This window comes from Stegostoma tigrinum, chromosome 6 (assembly GCF_030684315.1).
Source record: "Stegostoma tigrinum isolate sSteTig4 chromosome 6, sSteTig4.hap1, whole genome shotgun sequence".
NCBI classification, from domain to species: domain Eukaryota; kingdom Metazoa; phylum Chordata; class Chondrichthyes; order Orectolobiformes; family Stegostomatidae; genus Stegostoma; species Stegostoma tigrinum.
Window position 1 is genome coordinate 16,299,961 of NC_081359.1, and position 19,497 is coordinate 16,319,457.

Genomic DNA, 19,497 nt, shown 5'->3' on the forward strand with positions numbered 1-19,497 from the left:
GGTCCATTCAAACACCTGATTGTTTGAGATCAGGCCTACAACGACGGTGTCATCAGCAAACTTGTAAATGGAGTTGGGGAGGAATATGTCCACAAGGCCATGAGTGTATAAGGAGTACAGTAAGGGTTTGATTACGCAGTCTTGTGGGGTACCAGTATTGAGGGTTGTGGTGGACAAGGATTTGTCATCTATTCTTGCTGAACAATGCTGTGCCACCACCCTCTGTCTCCTACTGTCAAGCCAATTTTTTCTCCAGTGGAATCCCATAGGATCTAATCGGTAATTTGTGTACCATGTCGAATCTTACTCAAGCATGTAAACAAGGTTTACAGCTCTGGCCTCACTAATCTTTTTGGTTACATCCTCAAACTCAATCAAGTTTGTAAGACATGATTTCCCACGCACAAAGCTATGCTGACTTTCCCTAACCAGTCCTTGCCCCTCTAAATGCATGTAAATACTATCTCTCAAAATCCCATCCAACAACTTACCCACCACTGATGTCAGATTCACCAGTCTTTGGTTCCCAGGTTTCTCCTTACCGCCTTCCTTAAAGAAAGACACAATATTAGCCACCCTCCAGCCCTCCAACACCTCACCCATGACTGTAGTCAAGGTCAGAAATGACACAACACCAGGTTATCGTCCAACAGGTTTATATGAAAATGCAAGCTTTCAGAGCATTGCCCCTTTGTCAGGTGAAACAAGAAAGAAGAGCACAGAACACAGAATTTATAGGCAAATGATCAAAGGGTTACACAACTGATGAGGATGTATTAAACAAACCTAAGAAGCTGTTAAATCCTAAATCAGTTAGAAGGTTTTAATTGATTAATATATATGTGTAAATCCCTGAATTTCTTTGACCGTAGATGATGCAAATATCTGTGCCAGGGGCTGTGCAATGTTTTCCCTGACTGCCCACAATGCCTTGGGATTCGGGACTTCCTCTTCTGCAATGTGGACTGTTTTCAAGACAAATATATTTATTTCTCCACAGTAAAAACTGTTGCAAAATATTGCCTTAACCCAAGATTTGACTACCCTAACAAAGTGTATTTCCTGACTCCAAGTTCATTGGCACCTGAAACAAAAGATTTCACCCTTGTGTAGCGTCCAGAACTGGACACGATACTCCAAGTAGGCACTAACCAATGGTTTTTGAAGTTTCAGTCTAGTTTCTTTACTTTCATAGATTATTCCCCAATTTGCAAAGCTGGGATGCCATAATTTTTTTTCTAAACAGTAGGTTATTTAATGTGAGTTTTTTTAAAAATTTATCACAATAATAGTAAAAAGCTGAAGTGGTGCCTGAACTTACTTAAAGTTAAGCAATATTATAATGAGTAGGAGTAGCCATTATGCCATCCAATCCAAAGGCATAATGTCACCAATAATGGAATTGATGAAATTGGGAGCATGCACAAGGACTGAACCAGAGGAGTACCAGTGGCTCTGAGCATTGCAGGTGAACAGATGGTAGAAGTCAGGGTGTGAGCAAAATGTGTTGCGTCAGCTCAAGGTGAACATGTGGAGTGTCTTTTGGAGACCCTGTGGAATGGTCAAATCTTAAGTACGCATGGAATGGATGCAAATTCAAAAGTCCAGAGTAGCCAGAGAAAATAGCCTATCCTCTTATTATCTATTAAACATGCTCTGTCATTCTGCCAGTGAATTAAGGCAATGTTAGGCTGTGTTGCTTTGGATGAAACTCAAATACTGTTACAAGCACATTCACAGTTTGTCCTCCAGTTTGGTTTATTTGCCCAAATCAATTGTTGAGTCAGCATTTGGCAGGGTCAGTACTTATGCTTGTATGCCCTTAGGAAGGTGATGGTGAGGCATTTTGTTGAACTACTGCAGTCCCTGTAGTGTACCCACTCTGCTGTTAGGAAGGGAGCTCCAGGATTTCAACCAACAACAGTGAGGCAAGTGCGATATCATTCAGAGATAGCCAGAACTGCAGATGCTGGAGTCAGAGTCAACACAGTGTGGAGCTGGAGGTATACAGCAGGTCAGGCAACATCAGAGGAGCAGGAAGGTCGACGAATATCAGTCCAATCAGGAAGGTATGTAACCTGGAGGGTTACTTGCAGGTGATGGTGATCCTGCGCATCTGCTGCTTTGAAAAATCTGTAATTTAATATTCAATGCAAATTATAGCAAGTTTCTGACTAACAGCTGCACCCTGTTCAGTGAATACTGACATCTGTCCATTATGGTCACTGGTGTCTAGTTCTATTAGATCAGCCGTCTGGCAAAATTAGCCTGGGTCTCCCCTGAAGCTGCTGTAGCTGAGAATCTTTGTTTATTTTCTCAGTAGGAGCTTAATTATTTTTCTCCCTTTTTAATTTCCAAGACATATCATTGTGTAGAAAGCTTTTTAGCATTGTAAATATATTAACTAATCTAAACAGTGCTTTGAAAATACTTGGATGAAATAATTTAGGAGACGTTGTGCTTTGATTCCAATCACGTGCTCTTCTTTCATTTTGTTCTTTGTTAAAACCTCTTTATCTGCCACCCATTGAGTCCACAGCAGCCATCTGTAATACATTAAGATGACGTTGCACATTTTTCCAGGATCCTAATATTTGCCCTTCCCCAATTCTCACCAGTTCAGCATTCCCTGCTTTAGTAGCTCCACTGTCGGCATTTGTCCCTTCACCTATGTGGCCTTTAAGCTCTGATACTCTCTCTACCTCTCTCTCCAAGCATTTTAAGATACTTCTTGAAACCATCCTCTTTGACTGAGCTTTAGTCACCTTTCCTAATACCTTTATGCATGCTTCGGTGTCAGATTTAGTGCGATTACACTTCTATGAAGTGCCTTCTGATATTTTTTGCAATTTTGAAAGAGCTGAATAAATGTAAGCTGTTATCGCAAGGTATAATTAAGTTGGCATTAAAATGCTGAAGGAACTTTACAGATTTTTTGTCATTTTTACTTTTCTTTCATGATGTGAAATCAAGCAGAAACATTCTAGCATTAGAAAATGGCTCACATCTATTACTTGCTTTTATTTCTGCTGGAGATTGGCCATCAGTCAGACTTTCATAAAATGACAAACAATGTGAGATGAAGTGTTTTTTGACAGCACTGTCTCTGCTCAGAGCAGCTGCAGACATGTGTGGAAATATGCTTGCTATTGAATTGTGCAGCGGAATTGCACGCTTTTAGACTGGGCCATAACCTTTAGAAGACCTGGGAGGGACAGAGGGGGTGGAAGAAACTTAACTCTTAAATTTCAAATACCTGTAAATTATCGAGCTGGCTGAATCTTGGGAAGACAATGCCATGGTGTCACTGGAATAGTATTTCTGAGGCCCACACTGACAGTTTGGGGACACTGGGTCAAATCCCACCATAAGAACCAGTGGCTTCAAAGTACAACTAGCAAAGAGTCTGGAATTGAAAGCTGGCATGAGTTGTGGTGACCACACAACTACAGTTGATTGTCATAAAAAAAACCTTGTTTTTGTTAATGGAAATCTGATGTCCTTTTTCGATCTGGTCTATGTGTGATTTGCAGAACTATCTGTTGACTCAGAACAGCACTCAAGAGAAATTAAAGAATTAGGCCTACATCCAATGAAAGAATTTGTTTATTAAATCCTAGAGGCATGGTTAGGGAGTGATGGTTCAGGAAGATTAGTGAGGATTAGGAATGGCCTTGTGAAAAATGGGGAAGATGAGAAGTAGAAATGTTGCACTGAAACTTAATCTTTTGAACTTGAGAAGGCAGAAATAAAGATACCAATCCTGTTTGACCGCAAGAAATAAGAGCAGGACTGGGCCATTCTGCCCCTGTGAGCCTGATATGCCCTCCAGGAGGATTTAGGCTGATCCAACACTCCTCATGTCTGCATTTCTGCCCTTTCCCTGTAACCCTTCATTCTCCTACTGATCAAGAATCTGACTATCCCAGCCTTAAATGTACACAGGGTCTCTACTCTGTTAAACGAAAGACGCAAACAGAAAGGTCAAGACCCCCACCACAACACTGTCCCCATTAGGCACTCCTGCAACAAGGAGAGTACCAGGTTAAATACAGAGTAAAGCTAGCTCTACTCTTTCAAAACAGAAAAGTAAAAGTTCCCCCCGACTCTCTATCTGAAATAAATTCCAGTGACTTTGGAATAAAAATGAAAACATGTAAATAAACCAAAAAAGGTTGTTCCTTGTCCCCACCAACTACTCTTGCGGAAGGGGAAATGTGGATCAAAATGTGGAATAAACATTCCTTGACTCAGTCAAACAAAGGAGACTAAAAATCAAACTCCCTCAACTCCTTCCCCATTGAATGCTCCTGGTACAGGGACAACAATGGCCTAAAGACCAGACAGAAAAGTTCTTCTACCCATTGCAAATGAAAATAAAGTTCCCCTTACACAGACCCCAGCAAGCACTATGGGAGAGGGGCAGCACAGGGTTAAAATAAAAGCCCCCTTGGCTCTACCTAAGAGAAAGGAAAAATAAAACAGCCCTCTTCCTGAGGCACCAAACCCAAAACAAATGTAAGCTCAAAGTCAACACAAGGACTGTACCCCACAGCTCTCTGTGACAAGGAGTTCCAAAGGCCCTCAACCCTCTAAAGAAATTTCTCTTCATGTCAACCTTTATTTTAAAACTATGCCATCTGGTCCTAGACTCTCCCATGAGACAAAACATCCTCTCAGCCTAAACCCCTTAAGAATCCAATATGTTTCAGCGAGATTACCTTTCATCCTTCTAAGCCTCAATGAGTAGAATCCCAACCTGTTTAACTGTTGTTCATAAGACAACCCCTCTAGACCAGGGAGCATCCTAGTCTGCCTTCCCTGAGCTGCTTCCATTGAAGTGACATCTTATTTTTAAATAATGGGTCCAAAACTGCTCCCAGTACTCCAGATATAATCTCACCAGCACTTGTGTGTACCCGTAAGACCATCTACATTTGTTTTGTGGTTTTCGCAGTTCCCTATAGATCATGGCTGGGGTAATCAGTAGACCAAGGAGCAGTTTATCTGTGTTTCAGCATTTCACACGCATTAGGAAGGATGGAACACAATGTGGTGATTGGAACAAGGTCAGCCTGGGAACTCATCTATGAGGCCCACCTGGCTGAACTCGTTCCAATCACAATACACAAAGTCCTACAGGGTTTAAAATTTGAAGCCCAACCAATCCAGTCACATTTAGTGGATACCACGCTGAGTGAACCTGTACTATGCAAAGCTGGCTCCCTTTAATACTGAAGCTCCCTCCAACATGAATAACGGATGGTCTACAGTGACTACGGTAGGTTTTCTTTATTGGAGCGAGGTCTGCGTAACAGCTTTCAATTAGGCATGCATGGCATGTGTAGAAATATGTCTATGATACCATATCACCTTGTGATCTCTGGCAGTTTATTTTGTTTGATCATGTGATGTGAGCATCACTGGTTAAGCCAGCATTTATTGCCCACCCCTAAGTTAAGAGTCATCCACGTCACTCTGGACTTGGAGCCACTTATAGGTCAGACCAGGTAAGGAAGGCAAATTTCCTTCCCTCAAGTATGTTAGTAAACCAAGCGGGTTTTTATGACAATCTTCAATAATTATTACATAGTCACTGTTGGCTAGCTTTTTATTCCAGAATTTTATTGAATTCCTAATCTAATTACTATCCCAGGAATATTAGCACTATGCCGTCACCTCTCTTTAAATCTGAAAACTTTTAGGACTTTGCATTCTATCCTTCCTAATTCTTGTGAAAAGCTGAAGCACTGATAAACTGCCTTTTAATCTACTGATAGGCTCATCAATGATTGAAAAGGAACAGCAAAAAACATAGAACAAATTAATGCATTTTGCACCACTGTAACAAATGGGGAATGGATTTAATATACTCAGCACTATGTTCCCTTTAAAGCTTAGAGACTTCACCCATCTCAAAGGCTATTGTTTTAAGAAATTGTATGTAACTGGAATAAACACAAATGAATTGTCTTTTCAGAGTTTGGAAATATAACTGTTCTGAATACAGAGTGAATTTCTTAGTTACTCTGTGCAGTTCTCAGGGTATTTTGACTGTCTCAGTTAACTCCATTTTAGTTCAACTTAATTTCAGTGAATCCCGATACTTGGTCATTACCCATGTGTTTGGTGTCAAATGGATTTGATGATTAATATTACTTTAACTTTAATTGTACACGCATTTTGTTTCTGAGGCTTTAATTTTCATGGAAATGATAAAATTCATTTGTTTTTCCAAAATTTGCTTATAACTCAACAGTGTATCAAGAAATCAGCATTCACTCCCATCTAATACTAGCCATTTGCTTTAAGCTAGTAGCACACATTCAGAAAATCATCTTAAGTAATGAATGGACAGATTATGGTGTAATGCAAATGGAATTCATTTGGTCCATTCTGACAATTATTTGTGCAAACTATGCAATGACTGCTATTATTCAATATTTTTCTCATAGCCTGACAAATCTTTCCTTTTGAGGTAAATAATCAGATTCCAAGAAAGCTCAATACCCGTTATCTGGCATCATTGTTTATTTGTTTCTCATCCAGTTCTTTTTACTGATGATGGTTTGCTCTTGTTTCACAGGGTGATAATTCATATGTGAAAGACCGATGGTGTGTGTTTGATGGGTTCATGGTCTTCTGTCTCGGGGTGTCCCTTGTATTACAGGTACATGCCAAATAAAGTAATTTTTAAACAAGTTTTGATGAGCCTTGCATAAAGTTATCTGTAGAACTCTAGCATAACATGTTAATATTTATTTTTTCAGGTCTTTGAAGTAGCTCAAATAGTCGACCAGATGTCACCTTTAAGCATGTTGCGAATCCCACGACCGCTCATCATGATTCGAGCATTCCGAATCTATTTTCGGTTTGAACTTCCTCGCACACGGATTACAAACATTCTGAAGTAAGGACGAAAAGATAATTGTGTTTGCATACAGACTGGCTTGATCTGGGGATGTGCTTCACAGCCAATGAAGGGCTCTCTGAAGCGCTGTAATGTAGGGAAAAGCCAACTTGTGCAAAGCGAGCAACCACATGTAACAGAGATCAAACAATCTGGTGTTGTTGGTTGAGGAACACACATTGGCCCAGATGGTGGGCATGGAGACTTGGCGCAGTAACACAAGGGGATGATCAACTGTCCCCAGCCAATCTGGTGAGCTGACCCTCCCTCAATTCCAGCAACAACAAAGGGCATAGCTAGGTCAGGAGTTGACACCTTGGAGGGGAAGGGTCAGGGCAGGGTGTTTTAATGGACCTGCGGGTAGGAAGAAAGGGGATGCAGTCTTCTCAGAATCATAAAATCATAGAATCCCTGCAGTGTGGAAGCAGGCAGTTTGGCACATTAAGCCCACACCAGCCACTTTAAAGTGCATCTGACCCTCTACCATATTCCTGTAATCCTGCATTTCCTATTTACAATCCATCTAGCCTGCACGTTCCAAGACACTATGGGCAGTTTAGCATGGCCAATCCACCTCATCTTCGGGCTGGTGGATGTCCACTATGAGCAGAGCAGATCCTCGACCTTCCTCTGAGACAGAAATTTAAAATGAAATGGGAATTGCAGTCCTGCCCATCTCCCCACGCCAATGCATTTATGTTGTGAAAAGCACTAAATTGGGGTCAACTGAGTTCTAAGCAAGCTAATTTGATGCTTAGTTATTAATTGGTAGAAGGTCTGCTGGGAATGTTAAGCTGAATTTTGTGTACAGGTCTCTGGAGTGGGATTTGAACCTATCTAATCACAACTATCTAATTCACAGGTTGGTGGATGTTGCACAGAGCTGATGACATATGATGTTGCCTTTTAAAGATTTGTGAATAACAAAGCAATACATTGTTTATGTCTTGTCGTATTGTTTTACTGCAGACGATCAGGAGAGCAGATTTGGAGCGTGTCCATTTTCCTGCTGTTCTTTCTGCTGTTGTATGGAATTTTGGGAGTTCAAATGTTTGGCACATTCACCTACCATTGTGTAACCAATGATACACAGCCAGGGTGAGCACTGACTTTACAAAAGGTGTCTTTTCACACTCAGTATCTTGTAATATTTATTCTTCTTTATAAATAATACCCAGATTTGTTTTTAATAGCACAATTTTCAAATGGGTTTTGCTTTGCAGTAAATCCATTGTAATTGCACTCATCCAATCGTCAGAGGAAGTTTTTTTAGTCTAACCATTAACACACATTCTGCCTGCTGCACCTTGAAATACTTTGTTAGTTTAGCTTCCCTGGTTTTTACCCTGTCACAAACATTACCTTAGCTCTTCACGCTTTTACTGCCAGCCTGCTTCCAGCACACCCTCATTCTCTTCCTCTCTCTCACATGCATTCACACTCACACTCTGTCTCGCTCTCTCTCACACACACATTCACTCTCACATTCATTCTCACTGTCTCACGTGCACTCCCTTTCTGTTACATGTGTGCTGTCTCCCTAGCACACTATCTCTCACAGTGAGCTGTCTCTCCCCAGTGGTCTTTTTTTTGATCTCTGTCTCTCTCACATAAACACACGCACACCACCACCACCACCACGGCCAGAGTGGGGGGCAGACAGTGCAAGGGGGCAGGGATGGCGCAAGGCAAGGTGACTGTAGGGGGGTAGGCAAGATGGGGGTTCATCAGTGAAGGGAAGATGGATAGGTCAAGGAAGTAGGGATGAGGCTGGTAGATAGGTGAGGTGGGGTTGGTCAGTGAGATGAGGAGCGGATAGGTGGGAGAGACGACGGACAGGTCAAGGAGGCAGGAATGAGCTGGGCTGGTTTTGGGATGAAGTCGGGGGTGGGGAGATTTTGAAGCTTGTGAAGTCCACATTGAGACCATTGGGCAGCAGGGTCATCCAGCTCTGCAGCTTGTTATCTCATGAGGAACAAGAGGTAGTTTATTATATTTTAACTAAAATAAGAAGTTACATTTTCTTAAAAATGAAACTGTATTACTGTTGGTAAGGGATGTCGTATCTCTTAAGAGATGCCTTCCTAAGTTACGTGGTTCTATGGTCAGAAATCACACGACAACAGGTTATAGTCCAACAGGTTTATTTGAAAACACAGGCTTTCAGAGTGTAGCCCTTTGTCAGGTTTAGTATTTTGCTTTAGCTAAGGATGATGGGATTCAGCCTCTTGCATCTGTTCCATAAATCAATTAATTGCTTTCATTAGTACTCCCAGTTGGTACATTAATCCTGAATGCCTCTAACCACTAAAAAAAACCCATCACTGTCAGCCTCAAGAGTTTGAAAGGGCTTTCAGTCTCACTCCATTTTCTGGGAGGGAAATCCTTATTTCCACTCCCCCTGCTGTGATGCAGTGCTTCCTGACACAATCCAACCCCTCCCCCACCCCACGGAAAGCCGGCCATAATTTAAGGTCCTTCCCTCTTGTTCTGGACTTGTGCCACACGCCCACCAGAGCAGTTAGTTTGTTTCCCTACATGCTATTGAATGCTTTAACAATCTTTAAACACCTCAGTTAGATCCCACCCTTAATCTCCAACACCGGGGAGATTGCGAGCCTGGTTTGAAGGTGAAAATAATATTCCTGCCCTTGTACTTTGCCCTTTTTAACCGCAGATTTGATAAACTTGTAAGGCCGCGTCAATTTTGCCAATTTTCTTTGTCAAACCGTTGGAACTTAAAGCCATCCTGCCTTCATTTCAAAAGTTAATTGGGACATGTATTTGAAGATCGGGATTGTGGAGGAAACAGGATGTGTTATACCACGGGTGCTAATCTGCAAGAATGATTCCCCAGAACTGAGAGGTTCTAAACATTGAGTAAAATGAAACAGGCTGAGCATCCTTTTCTCTCGGGAAGAGAAGGCCGAGGAGTGAACCAATCAGCATTAGTGAAATGAAAGGATTTGAGAGGCGCAGGGGAGATCTTTCCATTGGTAAAGAGACATCAAATGCCACACAGTCACAGAGATGTTCAGTACAGAAGCAGCTCCTTCAGTCCATCTTGTCCATGCCAACCAGATATCCTAAATTAATCCAGTCCCATTTGCCAGACTTAGCCCATATCCCTGTAAACCCTTCCTATTCATATACCCAACCCGATGCATTTTAAATGTTGTAATTGTACCTCTACTACTTCCTCTGGCAGTTCATTCCACTCACACACCACCCACTGAGGGGAAATGTTGCCTCTTAGGTCCTTTTTAAATTTTTTCCTTCTCACCTTAAACCTATGCCCTCTAGTTTTGGACTCACCTACACTGGGAAAAAAACCGAGACTATTCACCCTCTCCACAGCCCTCATGGTCTTTATAAACCTCTTTAAGATCACCCCTCGGCCTCTGACGGTCCAGGGAAAATAGCCACCGCCTGTTCAGTCTCTCCCTATAGACTAAACCCTCCCAATATAAAACAATCACAAATAAATCCAATCCGAAATTCAGGGCCATCTTTGTTACCCAGAGTAAGGTGAGAATGTGGAACTTGTTTCCATAGGGAAAAGTTGAGGGAAATCAAGAAAAACAAGTAGGAGAAAGAAATAGAAGGTTATGTTGATAGCGTGAAATGAAAGGGCTATGGGAAGACACTATGTGGACTTGTATGTAAATTGCTGGAGAAGCTCAGCAGGTCTGGTGGCATCTGTGGAGACAAAGCAGAGTTAAAATGTTTCGGGTCCAGTGACCCTTCTTCAGAACTGCTGGAGCGTATGCAAGCATAGACTGGTGGGCCAAGAGATCCATTTCTTGTTGTCAGCTCAATGTAGAGGAGATCAATACAACAGTGTGTGCAGATGCAATGCTCCCCATTATTTCTTTGCAGGTTCAAACAGTTTTTTTAAAAAATGGCATTGTCCCAAAAGTGGAATTAATCTTCATTCTGTTCTGCAGCAATGTGACCTGGAATAACTTGGCTATCCCAGACACCCACTGCTCACCAGATGGAGAGGGATACCAGTGTCCTCTGGGATTTAAATGCATGGACCTTGAAGACCTCGGACTTACCAGACAAGAGCTGGGATACAGTGGATTTAATGAATTAGGTCCGTCCTGGTTTCAAAACTTTACTTTGCAGTAGTTTGTGTTTTAAAATTTAAAATGTCTTCAGTCACGATTGGAGAAGTTGCATTGACAAGGCTTGCACTCACTCAAATCCAGGAGATTAAAGTGTGAGATAATTCAGAGGTTTAAGGTGACTAAAGGATTTTGTAAGGTAGAAACATGATTTAGCGTTGGGGTGGGAAGTGGAGCTGGAGTCCAGAACGCAGAGATATTAACTTAGAGTTAGGCTGTTCACAGACGCTGTTAAGAAACAAGAAATCCCTACAAAACCCCAAAATAAAGCTTTCAGAATGCCTGTGTAATACTCCCCTTGATTACCAAGTGACTGGGACTCTCCATTACATGTTTTCTTTGGTTAGCAAATGTAATTTGATACACAGCCAGTCTCAATGGCCAACTCAACTCAGTTGTGACTGTCTCAGTACGTGGGGATGCTTGGCATGCCAGCTCAGGTGAGCAACTCCATGTCCGATGGTACTTCTGAAGGCAGATCCTGTGAAAGTGGTTGAGCTTCTGGCTGTGATGATGGGACACAGTTCAGGTCTTTTTGTTTAGTTCATTTATGAGATGAGGGCATCACTGACCAAGCAGCATTTATTGCCCATCCCTAATTGCCCAGAGAGCAGTTAAGAGACAACTACATTGCTGTGGGTCCAGAGCCACATGTAGCCCAGACCAGGTGAGGATGGAAGTTTCCTTCCCTGAAGGGTATAGGTGAACCAGATGGGTTTTTCCAACATTTGCCAAAAGATTGATGGTCATCATTAGATTCTTAATTCCAGATATTTATTGATTTCAACTTCCACCATCTGCCGTGGCGAATTTGAACCCGGGCCCCCAGAACATTATCTGGGTCTCTGGATTAACAGTCCAGTGATTATACTAGTAGGCCATTGCCTCCCCATCTTGCAATGTGAAGAGCAGTTTGGTCGGCAGAGTTGCCCCTCTTTATTCTCAAACTGATATTTGGAGTCTGCCAGAGGCTACACTTGCTTTGAATTCATGCCTGTTTATTGTTGTCAATATTGACAGCTTGAGAGAGTGCGCTGCTCAAGATAAATGAACTCAACCACTGTTGGCAGGTCCTGGCCATGAACTGAAAGGGTTTGAGGTCAGACTGTCCTGGACCAGGCTGATACATTTCCTTCAGCTTACTTCATGCTAATCATAAGGCTGTGATTGTTGCACACACAGTGAACAACAGTTTCGTGCCATGATATACATTGAGCCCTGTACTAGCAGCTTTGTCTGAAGGAGCATCTTCAAGAAAGTGGAAATGTTTAGACAGGGAATTGCCTTTTGCTTCTCCTTGGTTTTGCCTTCTGGCTTCTGTATGTGGTCGGTATCAGGAAGATATCTGTTCCCATGCAGAGGCACGATTTGAAATATTGTTCTCTTTTCTATAAGTAGAAATTGATTTTTCAAGATTTAATTTCTTCCGCTAACTTGTTTTCTTAGGAATCATCTTTGGTGCCCCGATACTGCCTGCTTCTTTTCAGTCAGTATTCTTCTGATAGTCTTTCTCCTGGTGTTTCGCACACAGTTTGGAAAGTTTACTGTAAACTTTAGTTCAAATATTAGCTGTGGTTCAGTTGGTAACACGCTCTCTTCAGAAGATTCTTGGTCCAAGTTCCACTCCAAGGCTTGAAAGCAAAGATGATAGTCAGCACAACAGTAAGTGAGTTTGTGTTGTTGGAGTACTGTCTTTTGGATAGGAAATTAAGCCAAGGCTTACCTGTCTGTTTAGGTGTACACCAAAGAACCTATGGACTGTCTAAGAAGAGCAGGGTAGTTATCCCTAATGTCCTGGCCGATATTTACCTCCCAACCAACATGCGAACAAATGATGATCTGTCATTACCATCTTGCTGCATGCAAGTTGGTGGCCATGATTCCTGTAGTACGACAGTGATAACACTTTAAAGTCTACTGTGCAAAGCACTTAGGTAATTGCACGGTCACGAAAGACACTATATAAATGCAAGCTTTTCTTTTAAATCAAATAAATTTTTGTGTTTTCTGTTGCTAATCTCATTCCATTCTAAGTTTCTGCCAGGTATTCTTAGACTAAAAGAGCAGGAGTAGGCCATTCGGTCTCTCGCATCTGCTCCACCATTCACTCGGGGCATGGCTGATCTGACATGCCCCACATCCACTTTCCTGCATTTTCTGCATAACCCTTGATTCCCCGACAGAGCAAGAATCTATCTATCTCAGCCTTAAATGTGCACAAGGATCCTGCCCCCACAGCCCTCTGTGACGAGGAGTTCCAAAGGCTCACAACTCTGAGAGAAGAAGTTCCTCCTCTTTTCAGTTTTAAATTGGCACCCCTTAATTCTGAGACTATGCCTTCTCGTCTTAGATATACCCATGAGGGGGAAATATCCTTTGGACATTTACCCTGTCAGGACCCTCAAGAATCCTGCATGTTTAACTGAGATCACCTCCCACCCTTCTAAGATAACAAAGTGTGAAGCTGGATGAACACAGCAGGCCAAGCAGCATCTCAGGAGCACAAAAGCTGACGTTTCGGGCCTAGACCCTTCATCAGAGAGGGGGATGGGGAGAGGATTCTGAAATAAATAGGGAGAGAGGGGGAGGCGGACCGAAGATCATCCAACTTCACACTTTGTTATCTTGGATTCTCCAGCATCTGCAGTTCCCATTATCTCTCATCCTTCTAAACTCTGGTGCGTAGAGTCCCAAACGGTTTAGCCTTTCCCCATAACACAGCCTCTCTATACCAGGAATCATCCTAGTGAAACTTCTAAACTGCTTCCAGTAAAATGATACCTGATCTTAAATCAGGGCGGCAAAACTACTGTCAGTACTCCACATGTGGTCTCACCAGCACTTGGTCCAGTTACAGTAAGATTCCCTACACTTAAACCCCAACCCCCTTGAAATTTGGGCCAACATTCCATTAGCCTTTATCAAAGAGAAGGGTCTAAGCCTAAAACGTCAGCTTTTGTGCTCCTGAGATGCTGCTTGGCCTGCTGTGTTCATCCAGCTTCACACTTTGTGATCTTGGATTCTCCAGCATCTGCGGTTCCCATTATCTCTGATTCCATTAGCCTTCTTGATTACCTACTGCACCTCTGTGCTAGCTTTGTGTTTCACGTGTAAGTACCACCAAGTTTCTGTGTTGCAGCTTCCTGCAGTTTTTCTCCATTTAAATAATATTCTGTTCTTTTGTTCTCCCATCCAACTTCACACTTTCCTGCATTCTACTTTATCTGCTAACTATTTGTCCATGCACTTAATCTTTCCGGATGTCTCAACTGCATGTGTTGCCTTTCCACCTATTTTTGTGTCATCTGCAAATTTGGCTACGGTACATTTGCTTCCAAGCTCCAAGTCACAATGTTCTTGTTCTTGTTCTTTATGATCTTCTCTGGTATTAGAAAAGTTGTAAATGTCAACCTGCTGATGCTGATATTTCATTTTTTTTCAATATTGAAACATAATTCAGCTGTGTTTCCAGAACATGAGGGGAAATTTAATCATTCCAATGTTTTCCTTGTCTGTGCAATGTTATTATTTCTGGACCAGTAGTTGAAGTCTGGGTTAATCAGCAAGGACTTTTTCATTCCCATTTTGTAAAAAGAAGTGAGAGTGGCAAACTCTTTCTTTACTCAGTCCTTTGTTCAAATTGTATCTCCACATGATTGGGATTGGTTTAATTCTTTCAACGATTTCTATGTCTGCACAGAAAGATACCTGGGCTTTGGTATGTTCTTATAGTGGTGACCTAGTGGTTGCCAGAGAATGTGCAGTCCGTAATCTACCGGTAAATACATTCACGGAGACTCTAGTGGAGATTCTAAGAAGGAACTCTGCTTTTCCTAGCACTGCACCCCTCACTGCTTTTTGTTGCTGAAGCTGTGGCTAAAGTCCATTCAACATGAAAATCCTGCATTTCACTCGTTTGCCCTCACCATCGAGATAATGTTCCTAAAGAGTGATTGTTTGAAACCTTAAACCTGACATACTGTCAGCGCCTCTTGTGTGAATTTAAATTTCCATGACTTCTTTTTGATCGGAGAGCTCTTCCCAATGTGAAATCTGGTATTTATGCCTCACCCTAAAACAGAAGCTCTGTTCTTGGTTATGTTGCTGCTAATGGAAGCTTTCTGTGTGTTAAATTGACTGCTGCAATTCCAAAGACTGCAATTGACCACTCTTAGCCAGTCATTGGCAGCGAAGAGCTTTGGGGATATCCTGAGACTGTGTTTTTAACAAAAAACACTAAAACATGCAGGATTCTTCAGAGCCCTGACAGAATAAATGCTGACAGGATATTTCCCCCTTCTAAATCTAAAACTAGAGGGCATAGTCTCAGAATAAAGGAGTGCCAATTTTTTTTCTGTATAATTCCTGTTCACTCATAGTACAGCACCGGATTGTCAGCTGAGATTTTGAATACAAGTCTCTGGACTAGGAATTGAAAACTCTTGACTTTGTCACTCTAGAATGCCGCCCACTGAGATGAGGATGATGTGCTGTTCTAGCCCTTACGATTATAGGCGAAGAAAGCAGGAACTCTTAACGTCTGACCTGCGCCCTATCCCTCTGAACTATTTAAGACAGATACAGGCCTCACCTCTCTAGTCTTCGGCGGAGCTGACCACGCCACTTCCTCGTACAACTCTGTCCTGCTGTCCAGCTCAGTGCGCCAGCCCTCCACTTAGCTCCGTATTTACCCAACCATCACAAAAGCTTTCCTTTAACTCACCCCTCCCAAAAGAACCCTCAAGAACCAATTCCCTTACCAGTCTACAGAATATCCCTTGTTAGGATAAAGGAGAGACTTGCATTTATAAAGCCCTTCTCGTAATACCAAATGTCTCAAAGCACTTCATAAGCAATGAAGCACTTTCTGAAATATAGTTACAATAATGTGTTTACTGTTTTTAGGAGCTTGCTGTGTACAATTTATACACAGCAAGCTCCTACAAACAGCAGTGTTATAATGATCAGATCATCTGTTTTAGGTGCTGTTTGTTGAGAGAGAACTATTGACTAGGATCCTGTGGTAACTCCCCTGCATTTCTTCAAAATAGTCCATGTGAGCTTTTGCATGAGAACATGCAGTTGGCACATTGGCATAAAATCTGGTGAAGACAGTGCCTTTGAGAGGGCAGCACTCCCACAGCACTGCACTGGTCTAGCAGCCTTGGTATTTTGTGCTCAAGCCCAAGAATGGGACTTGAGTCCAGAATCTAGTGATTCAGAGACAGATTGAGCCACAGCTGACATTTAACTATTGGAGTGAGATCAGGTTTGCCTTGTCTCACTGCATCTCTTTTTGACTCTCAGCCCATTGTATCTGCCTGTGTGTATTGTCAGACAGCATACCTGGCATCAAGTAATGAATGAATCTTAATATCGTTATGTTAGATAACTAGAAAATCAGTCATTGAGGGTAGTTGGGACTCATGTTCAGTAGCGCCAAGCTGTCAAAATGGTTTATATCTCATTCTCCATTTGTATTTTCATTCCCTTAATTTGCTTTTACCATGCCTTGAAAACTTGCTTTGGGAGCTCCAAAGATATTACTGCATCCAGTGTTTTGTTTTAGTTTAAATTGATATCTTTCTGAATGATCTTCAGGTTTGCATGTGGAGATCTGAAAGCCAATGGAAAAACAATCCCAACGTCTCAGCCAGTTGCTCCTGGTTCTAAGGGCCAAAGAAGGTGTGTTGCAGTTTGAAAGAAATCAGACCGAACTTGAAACATTAATGCTGTTTCTCTCTCCAGAGGCCCTGCCAGACCCACTGAGTTTCCCATTCATTCTGTTTGTTTCAGATTTCCAGCATCTGCAGCATTTTACATTTGTTCAAAATGTAGCATAACAAGTTAAATGTTAGCATTTGAGTACATCTTTCTAACATATGCCAATGGCAGATTGGAAGACAGAGGGAGATTCCCGGAAAGCCATACGATAGAAAGAACATTGGAGCCTCTACCATCACTATCTGTAACTCCTGACTATCATGTACATGCAAAAGTAATTGATTGATAGTGCAAAAGAGACCGAAAGGTATGAAAACATAGCGCCAACATTTGATGTGATGCTATTTGGACAACATTTACTAAATAATCCTCAACACTTACCCCAGAAACCAATTTATGGTAATCCTTCGAGCACAAGGTGCCGTTAAGTTGCTCATGTCAGAAGCTACTATTGTTCTCACACTCAGCCCTTTTTCTTGCAAGCAGACCATTGCATCTTGCTGGCAATGACTTGCCTAATCAGAGTAAACTTTCTTGATCGAAATTTGATAAATTTGTTAACATACTTAACCATTTCTGATGCATTGCCATGCCTATTGACAGTCTCTTCTCAAGTTATACAAGTATTCTTTCCTCTCGAAAGTCGGTTTTCTTGCAATTTCAGTGCTAACCTATGCAAGACAAAATCTTTGACTTCATGTCTCTTTTTTAGCAATGCATGTGAAAGTCTATGTTGCTTCAGAGACTCTGACTGTATGGGCAAATCAGGTGATTGATTTGCCTGAATGACTGATTGTTTTGGATCAGACTAGTGCCAAAAGCATGAGGTTTGATTTTTGTTTCAGTTTGGGTGGATTCCAGACCTTCCCTAGGGCAGACGTTGTGGTTTTATGGGTTGGACCCACATCGACTGGCAAACTGAGGAAGTCACTAGGTGTATGTACATTTAATGCTTTACCCCACAACAAAATCATGCGAATGCTGGAAATCTGACACTTTTATTCTCTCAATCTGCCTCGCACACAGTGACAGCCATCAACTGTCTTTGCCTCAGTGAGCTCCATTATGGAACATGGTTACTATAGTTACCTCGTGTTACCAAGGAGCTGTAAAATACATCTGTGAGAATTAATTCCCAATTATTGTGCTCCACATAAACACCTTGAATAAAAATATTAAACTATTGCCTTCTGTCTGAAGCCTCAATGCAGAGTTATTGCTTACATTCAGATTTCCAATAGTACTTTGCATCTTGGATGAAAAGTGAATGTAGACTTGTTTACAGTTACTTATACATTTCTGATAGAAGAGACATGTTGCCGACATTTCTTATCCTTCGCTCAACAGAATAAGCACAAGATTGCTAAATTTCAAATTATCACAATTCATACAACAGGATAGAAGTTATAGTTTGTGTATGAAATTTTGCATTCTTTCATTTGTTCTGATGAGTGCAGGTTGAGAAACTTCAGCAACATCTCTCTCTTGCCAGAGATGTGCAAGTAGAATTATTTCTTGTGTAGGTGGTTATACCTGCATTTAACAGCCCTTGCTGTTCTCGCCATGAGCAGCCATATGGCCGTGCACATCTGCTAGCTGCAGTATGCAAGATATGCCTTTAGCTTCGGAAATATTTTCACATGTCAGCAGCAGGTTTTATGATTCAAGGGTTTTTGTGAAATGTGCGCGCCATTCTCAGAAATATTATTTTTTAATCGGAAATGGGCAGATGTTGAAAATACACAGTGCAACTCAAAGAATGATTGAGGGAACTATAAAAATTTCAGCTTAAACATGAGATGTGTCCTCACTCTGAGGAAAAGACAATTAATAAAATCTCACTCAGAAGTTTCCTTTCCTATTTATGTATTTTATTGCATCCCAACTTTTGAAACACAAAGAAACATGGCCCCGTTTCTTAAGATTGATAACTTCAAAGGTTGATGATCTCACTAGCAGTTAACACCATTTTATTATTGATCTAGCACATTGGAGTACACATTGCTTGCAGTCTACCTCCAGGATGTGTGAAAAACAGCCCACATCTGAAGTTGGTTTATGTAGGTTTCATCTGAAAGTGTTTCTTTAGAACTCCACAGGGCCTGAGCCAGTTAAGGTTTGCCATCAATTGGAAAAGCTGAGAATGTTTAGTGGAGCATGCTGTAAGTTGGCCACAAAGTGTTTAGCTGGCACAGAGACGGGGGAGAAATTCTACTTTGGCACAACTATAAGTAAGGAAAACTAGGTGGAAAATACAGTGTGACCCTCATTCATTTTGGGCCATAACCAATATTTCTCCCCCATCAACCACTAACAACTCTTTCACTAGCAGGAACTAATTTCTTTCCAAAATTGAACTCTGTCAAGGTGTTATCCACTCTCCTATGTTTGACAGTGTGGAATACAGTCATTGAGTCATAGAGTTAAACAGCACCGAAACAGACCGTTTGGTCCAGCTCATTCATGTTGACCAGATATCCTAAATTGATCATTTGCCAGCATTTGGCCCATACCCCTCTAAACCCTTCCTTTTCATATACCCATCCAGATATCTTTTAAATGTTATATTTGTAGCAGCATCCACCACTTCCTCTGGCAACTCATTCCATACACGCACCACCCTGTGTGTGAAACAATTACCCCTTAGATTAATTTTAAATCTTTCCCATCTCAACTTAAACTGATGCCATCTAGTTTTGGACTTCCCCACCCTGGGACAAAGGCCTTGGCTAT

At 41.6% G+C, this 19,497-nt stretch overlaps 1 protein-coding gene across 3 annotated transcripts in view; it reads left to right on the forward strand.

The window, feature by feature from the left end:
* Window positions 1–19,497, forward strand: part of nalcn (sodium leak channel, non-selective) — a 226,952-nt gene that overhangs the window by 19,256 nt on the left and 188,199 nt on the right. For all 3 annotated transcript variants that reach the window (XM_059646460.1, XM_059646459.1, XM_059646461.1), the window contains exons 4-7: window positions 6,587–6,670; window positions 6,771–6,910; window positions 7,880–8,008; window positions 10,858–11,009. In XM_059646460.1, coding sequence (XP_059502443.1) covers window positions 6,587–6,670; window positions 6,771–6,910; window positions 7,880–8,008; window positions 10,858–11,009 — 505 coding nt within the window. The remainder of the gene's footprint in view (window positions 1–6,586; window positions 6,671–6,770; window positions 6,911–7,879; window positions 8,009–10,857; window positions 11,010–19,497) is intronic.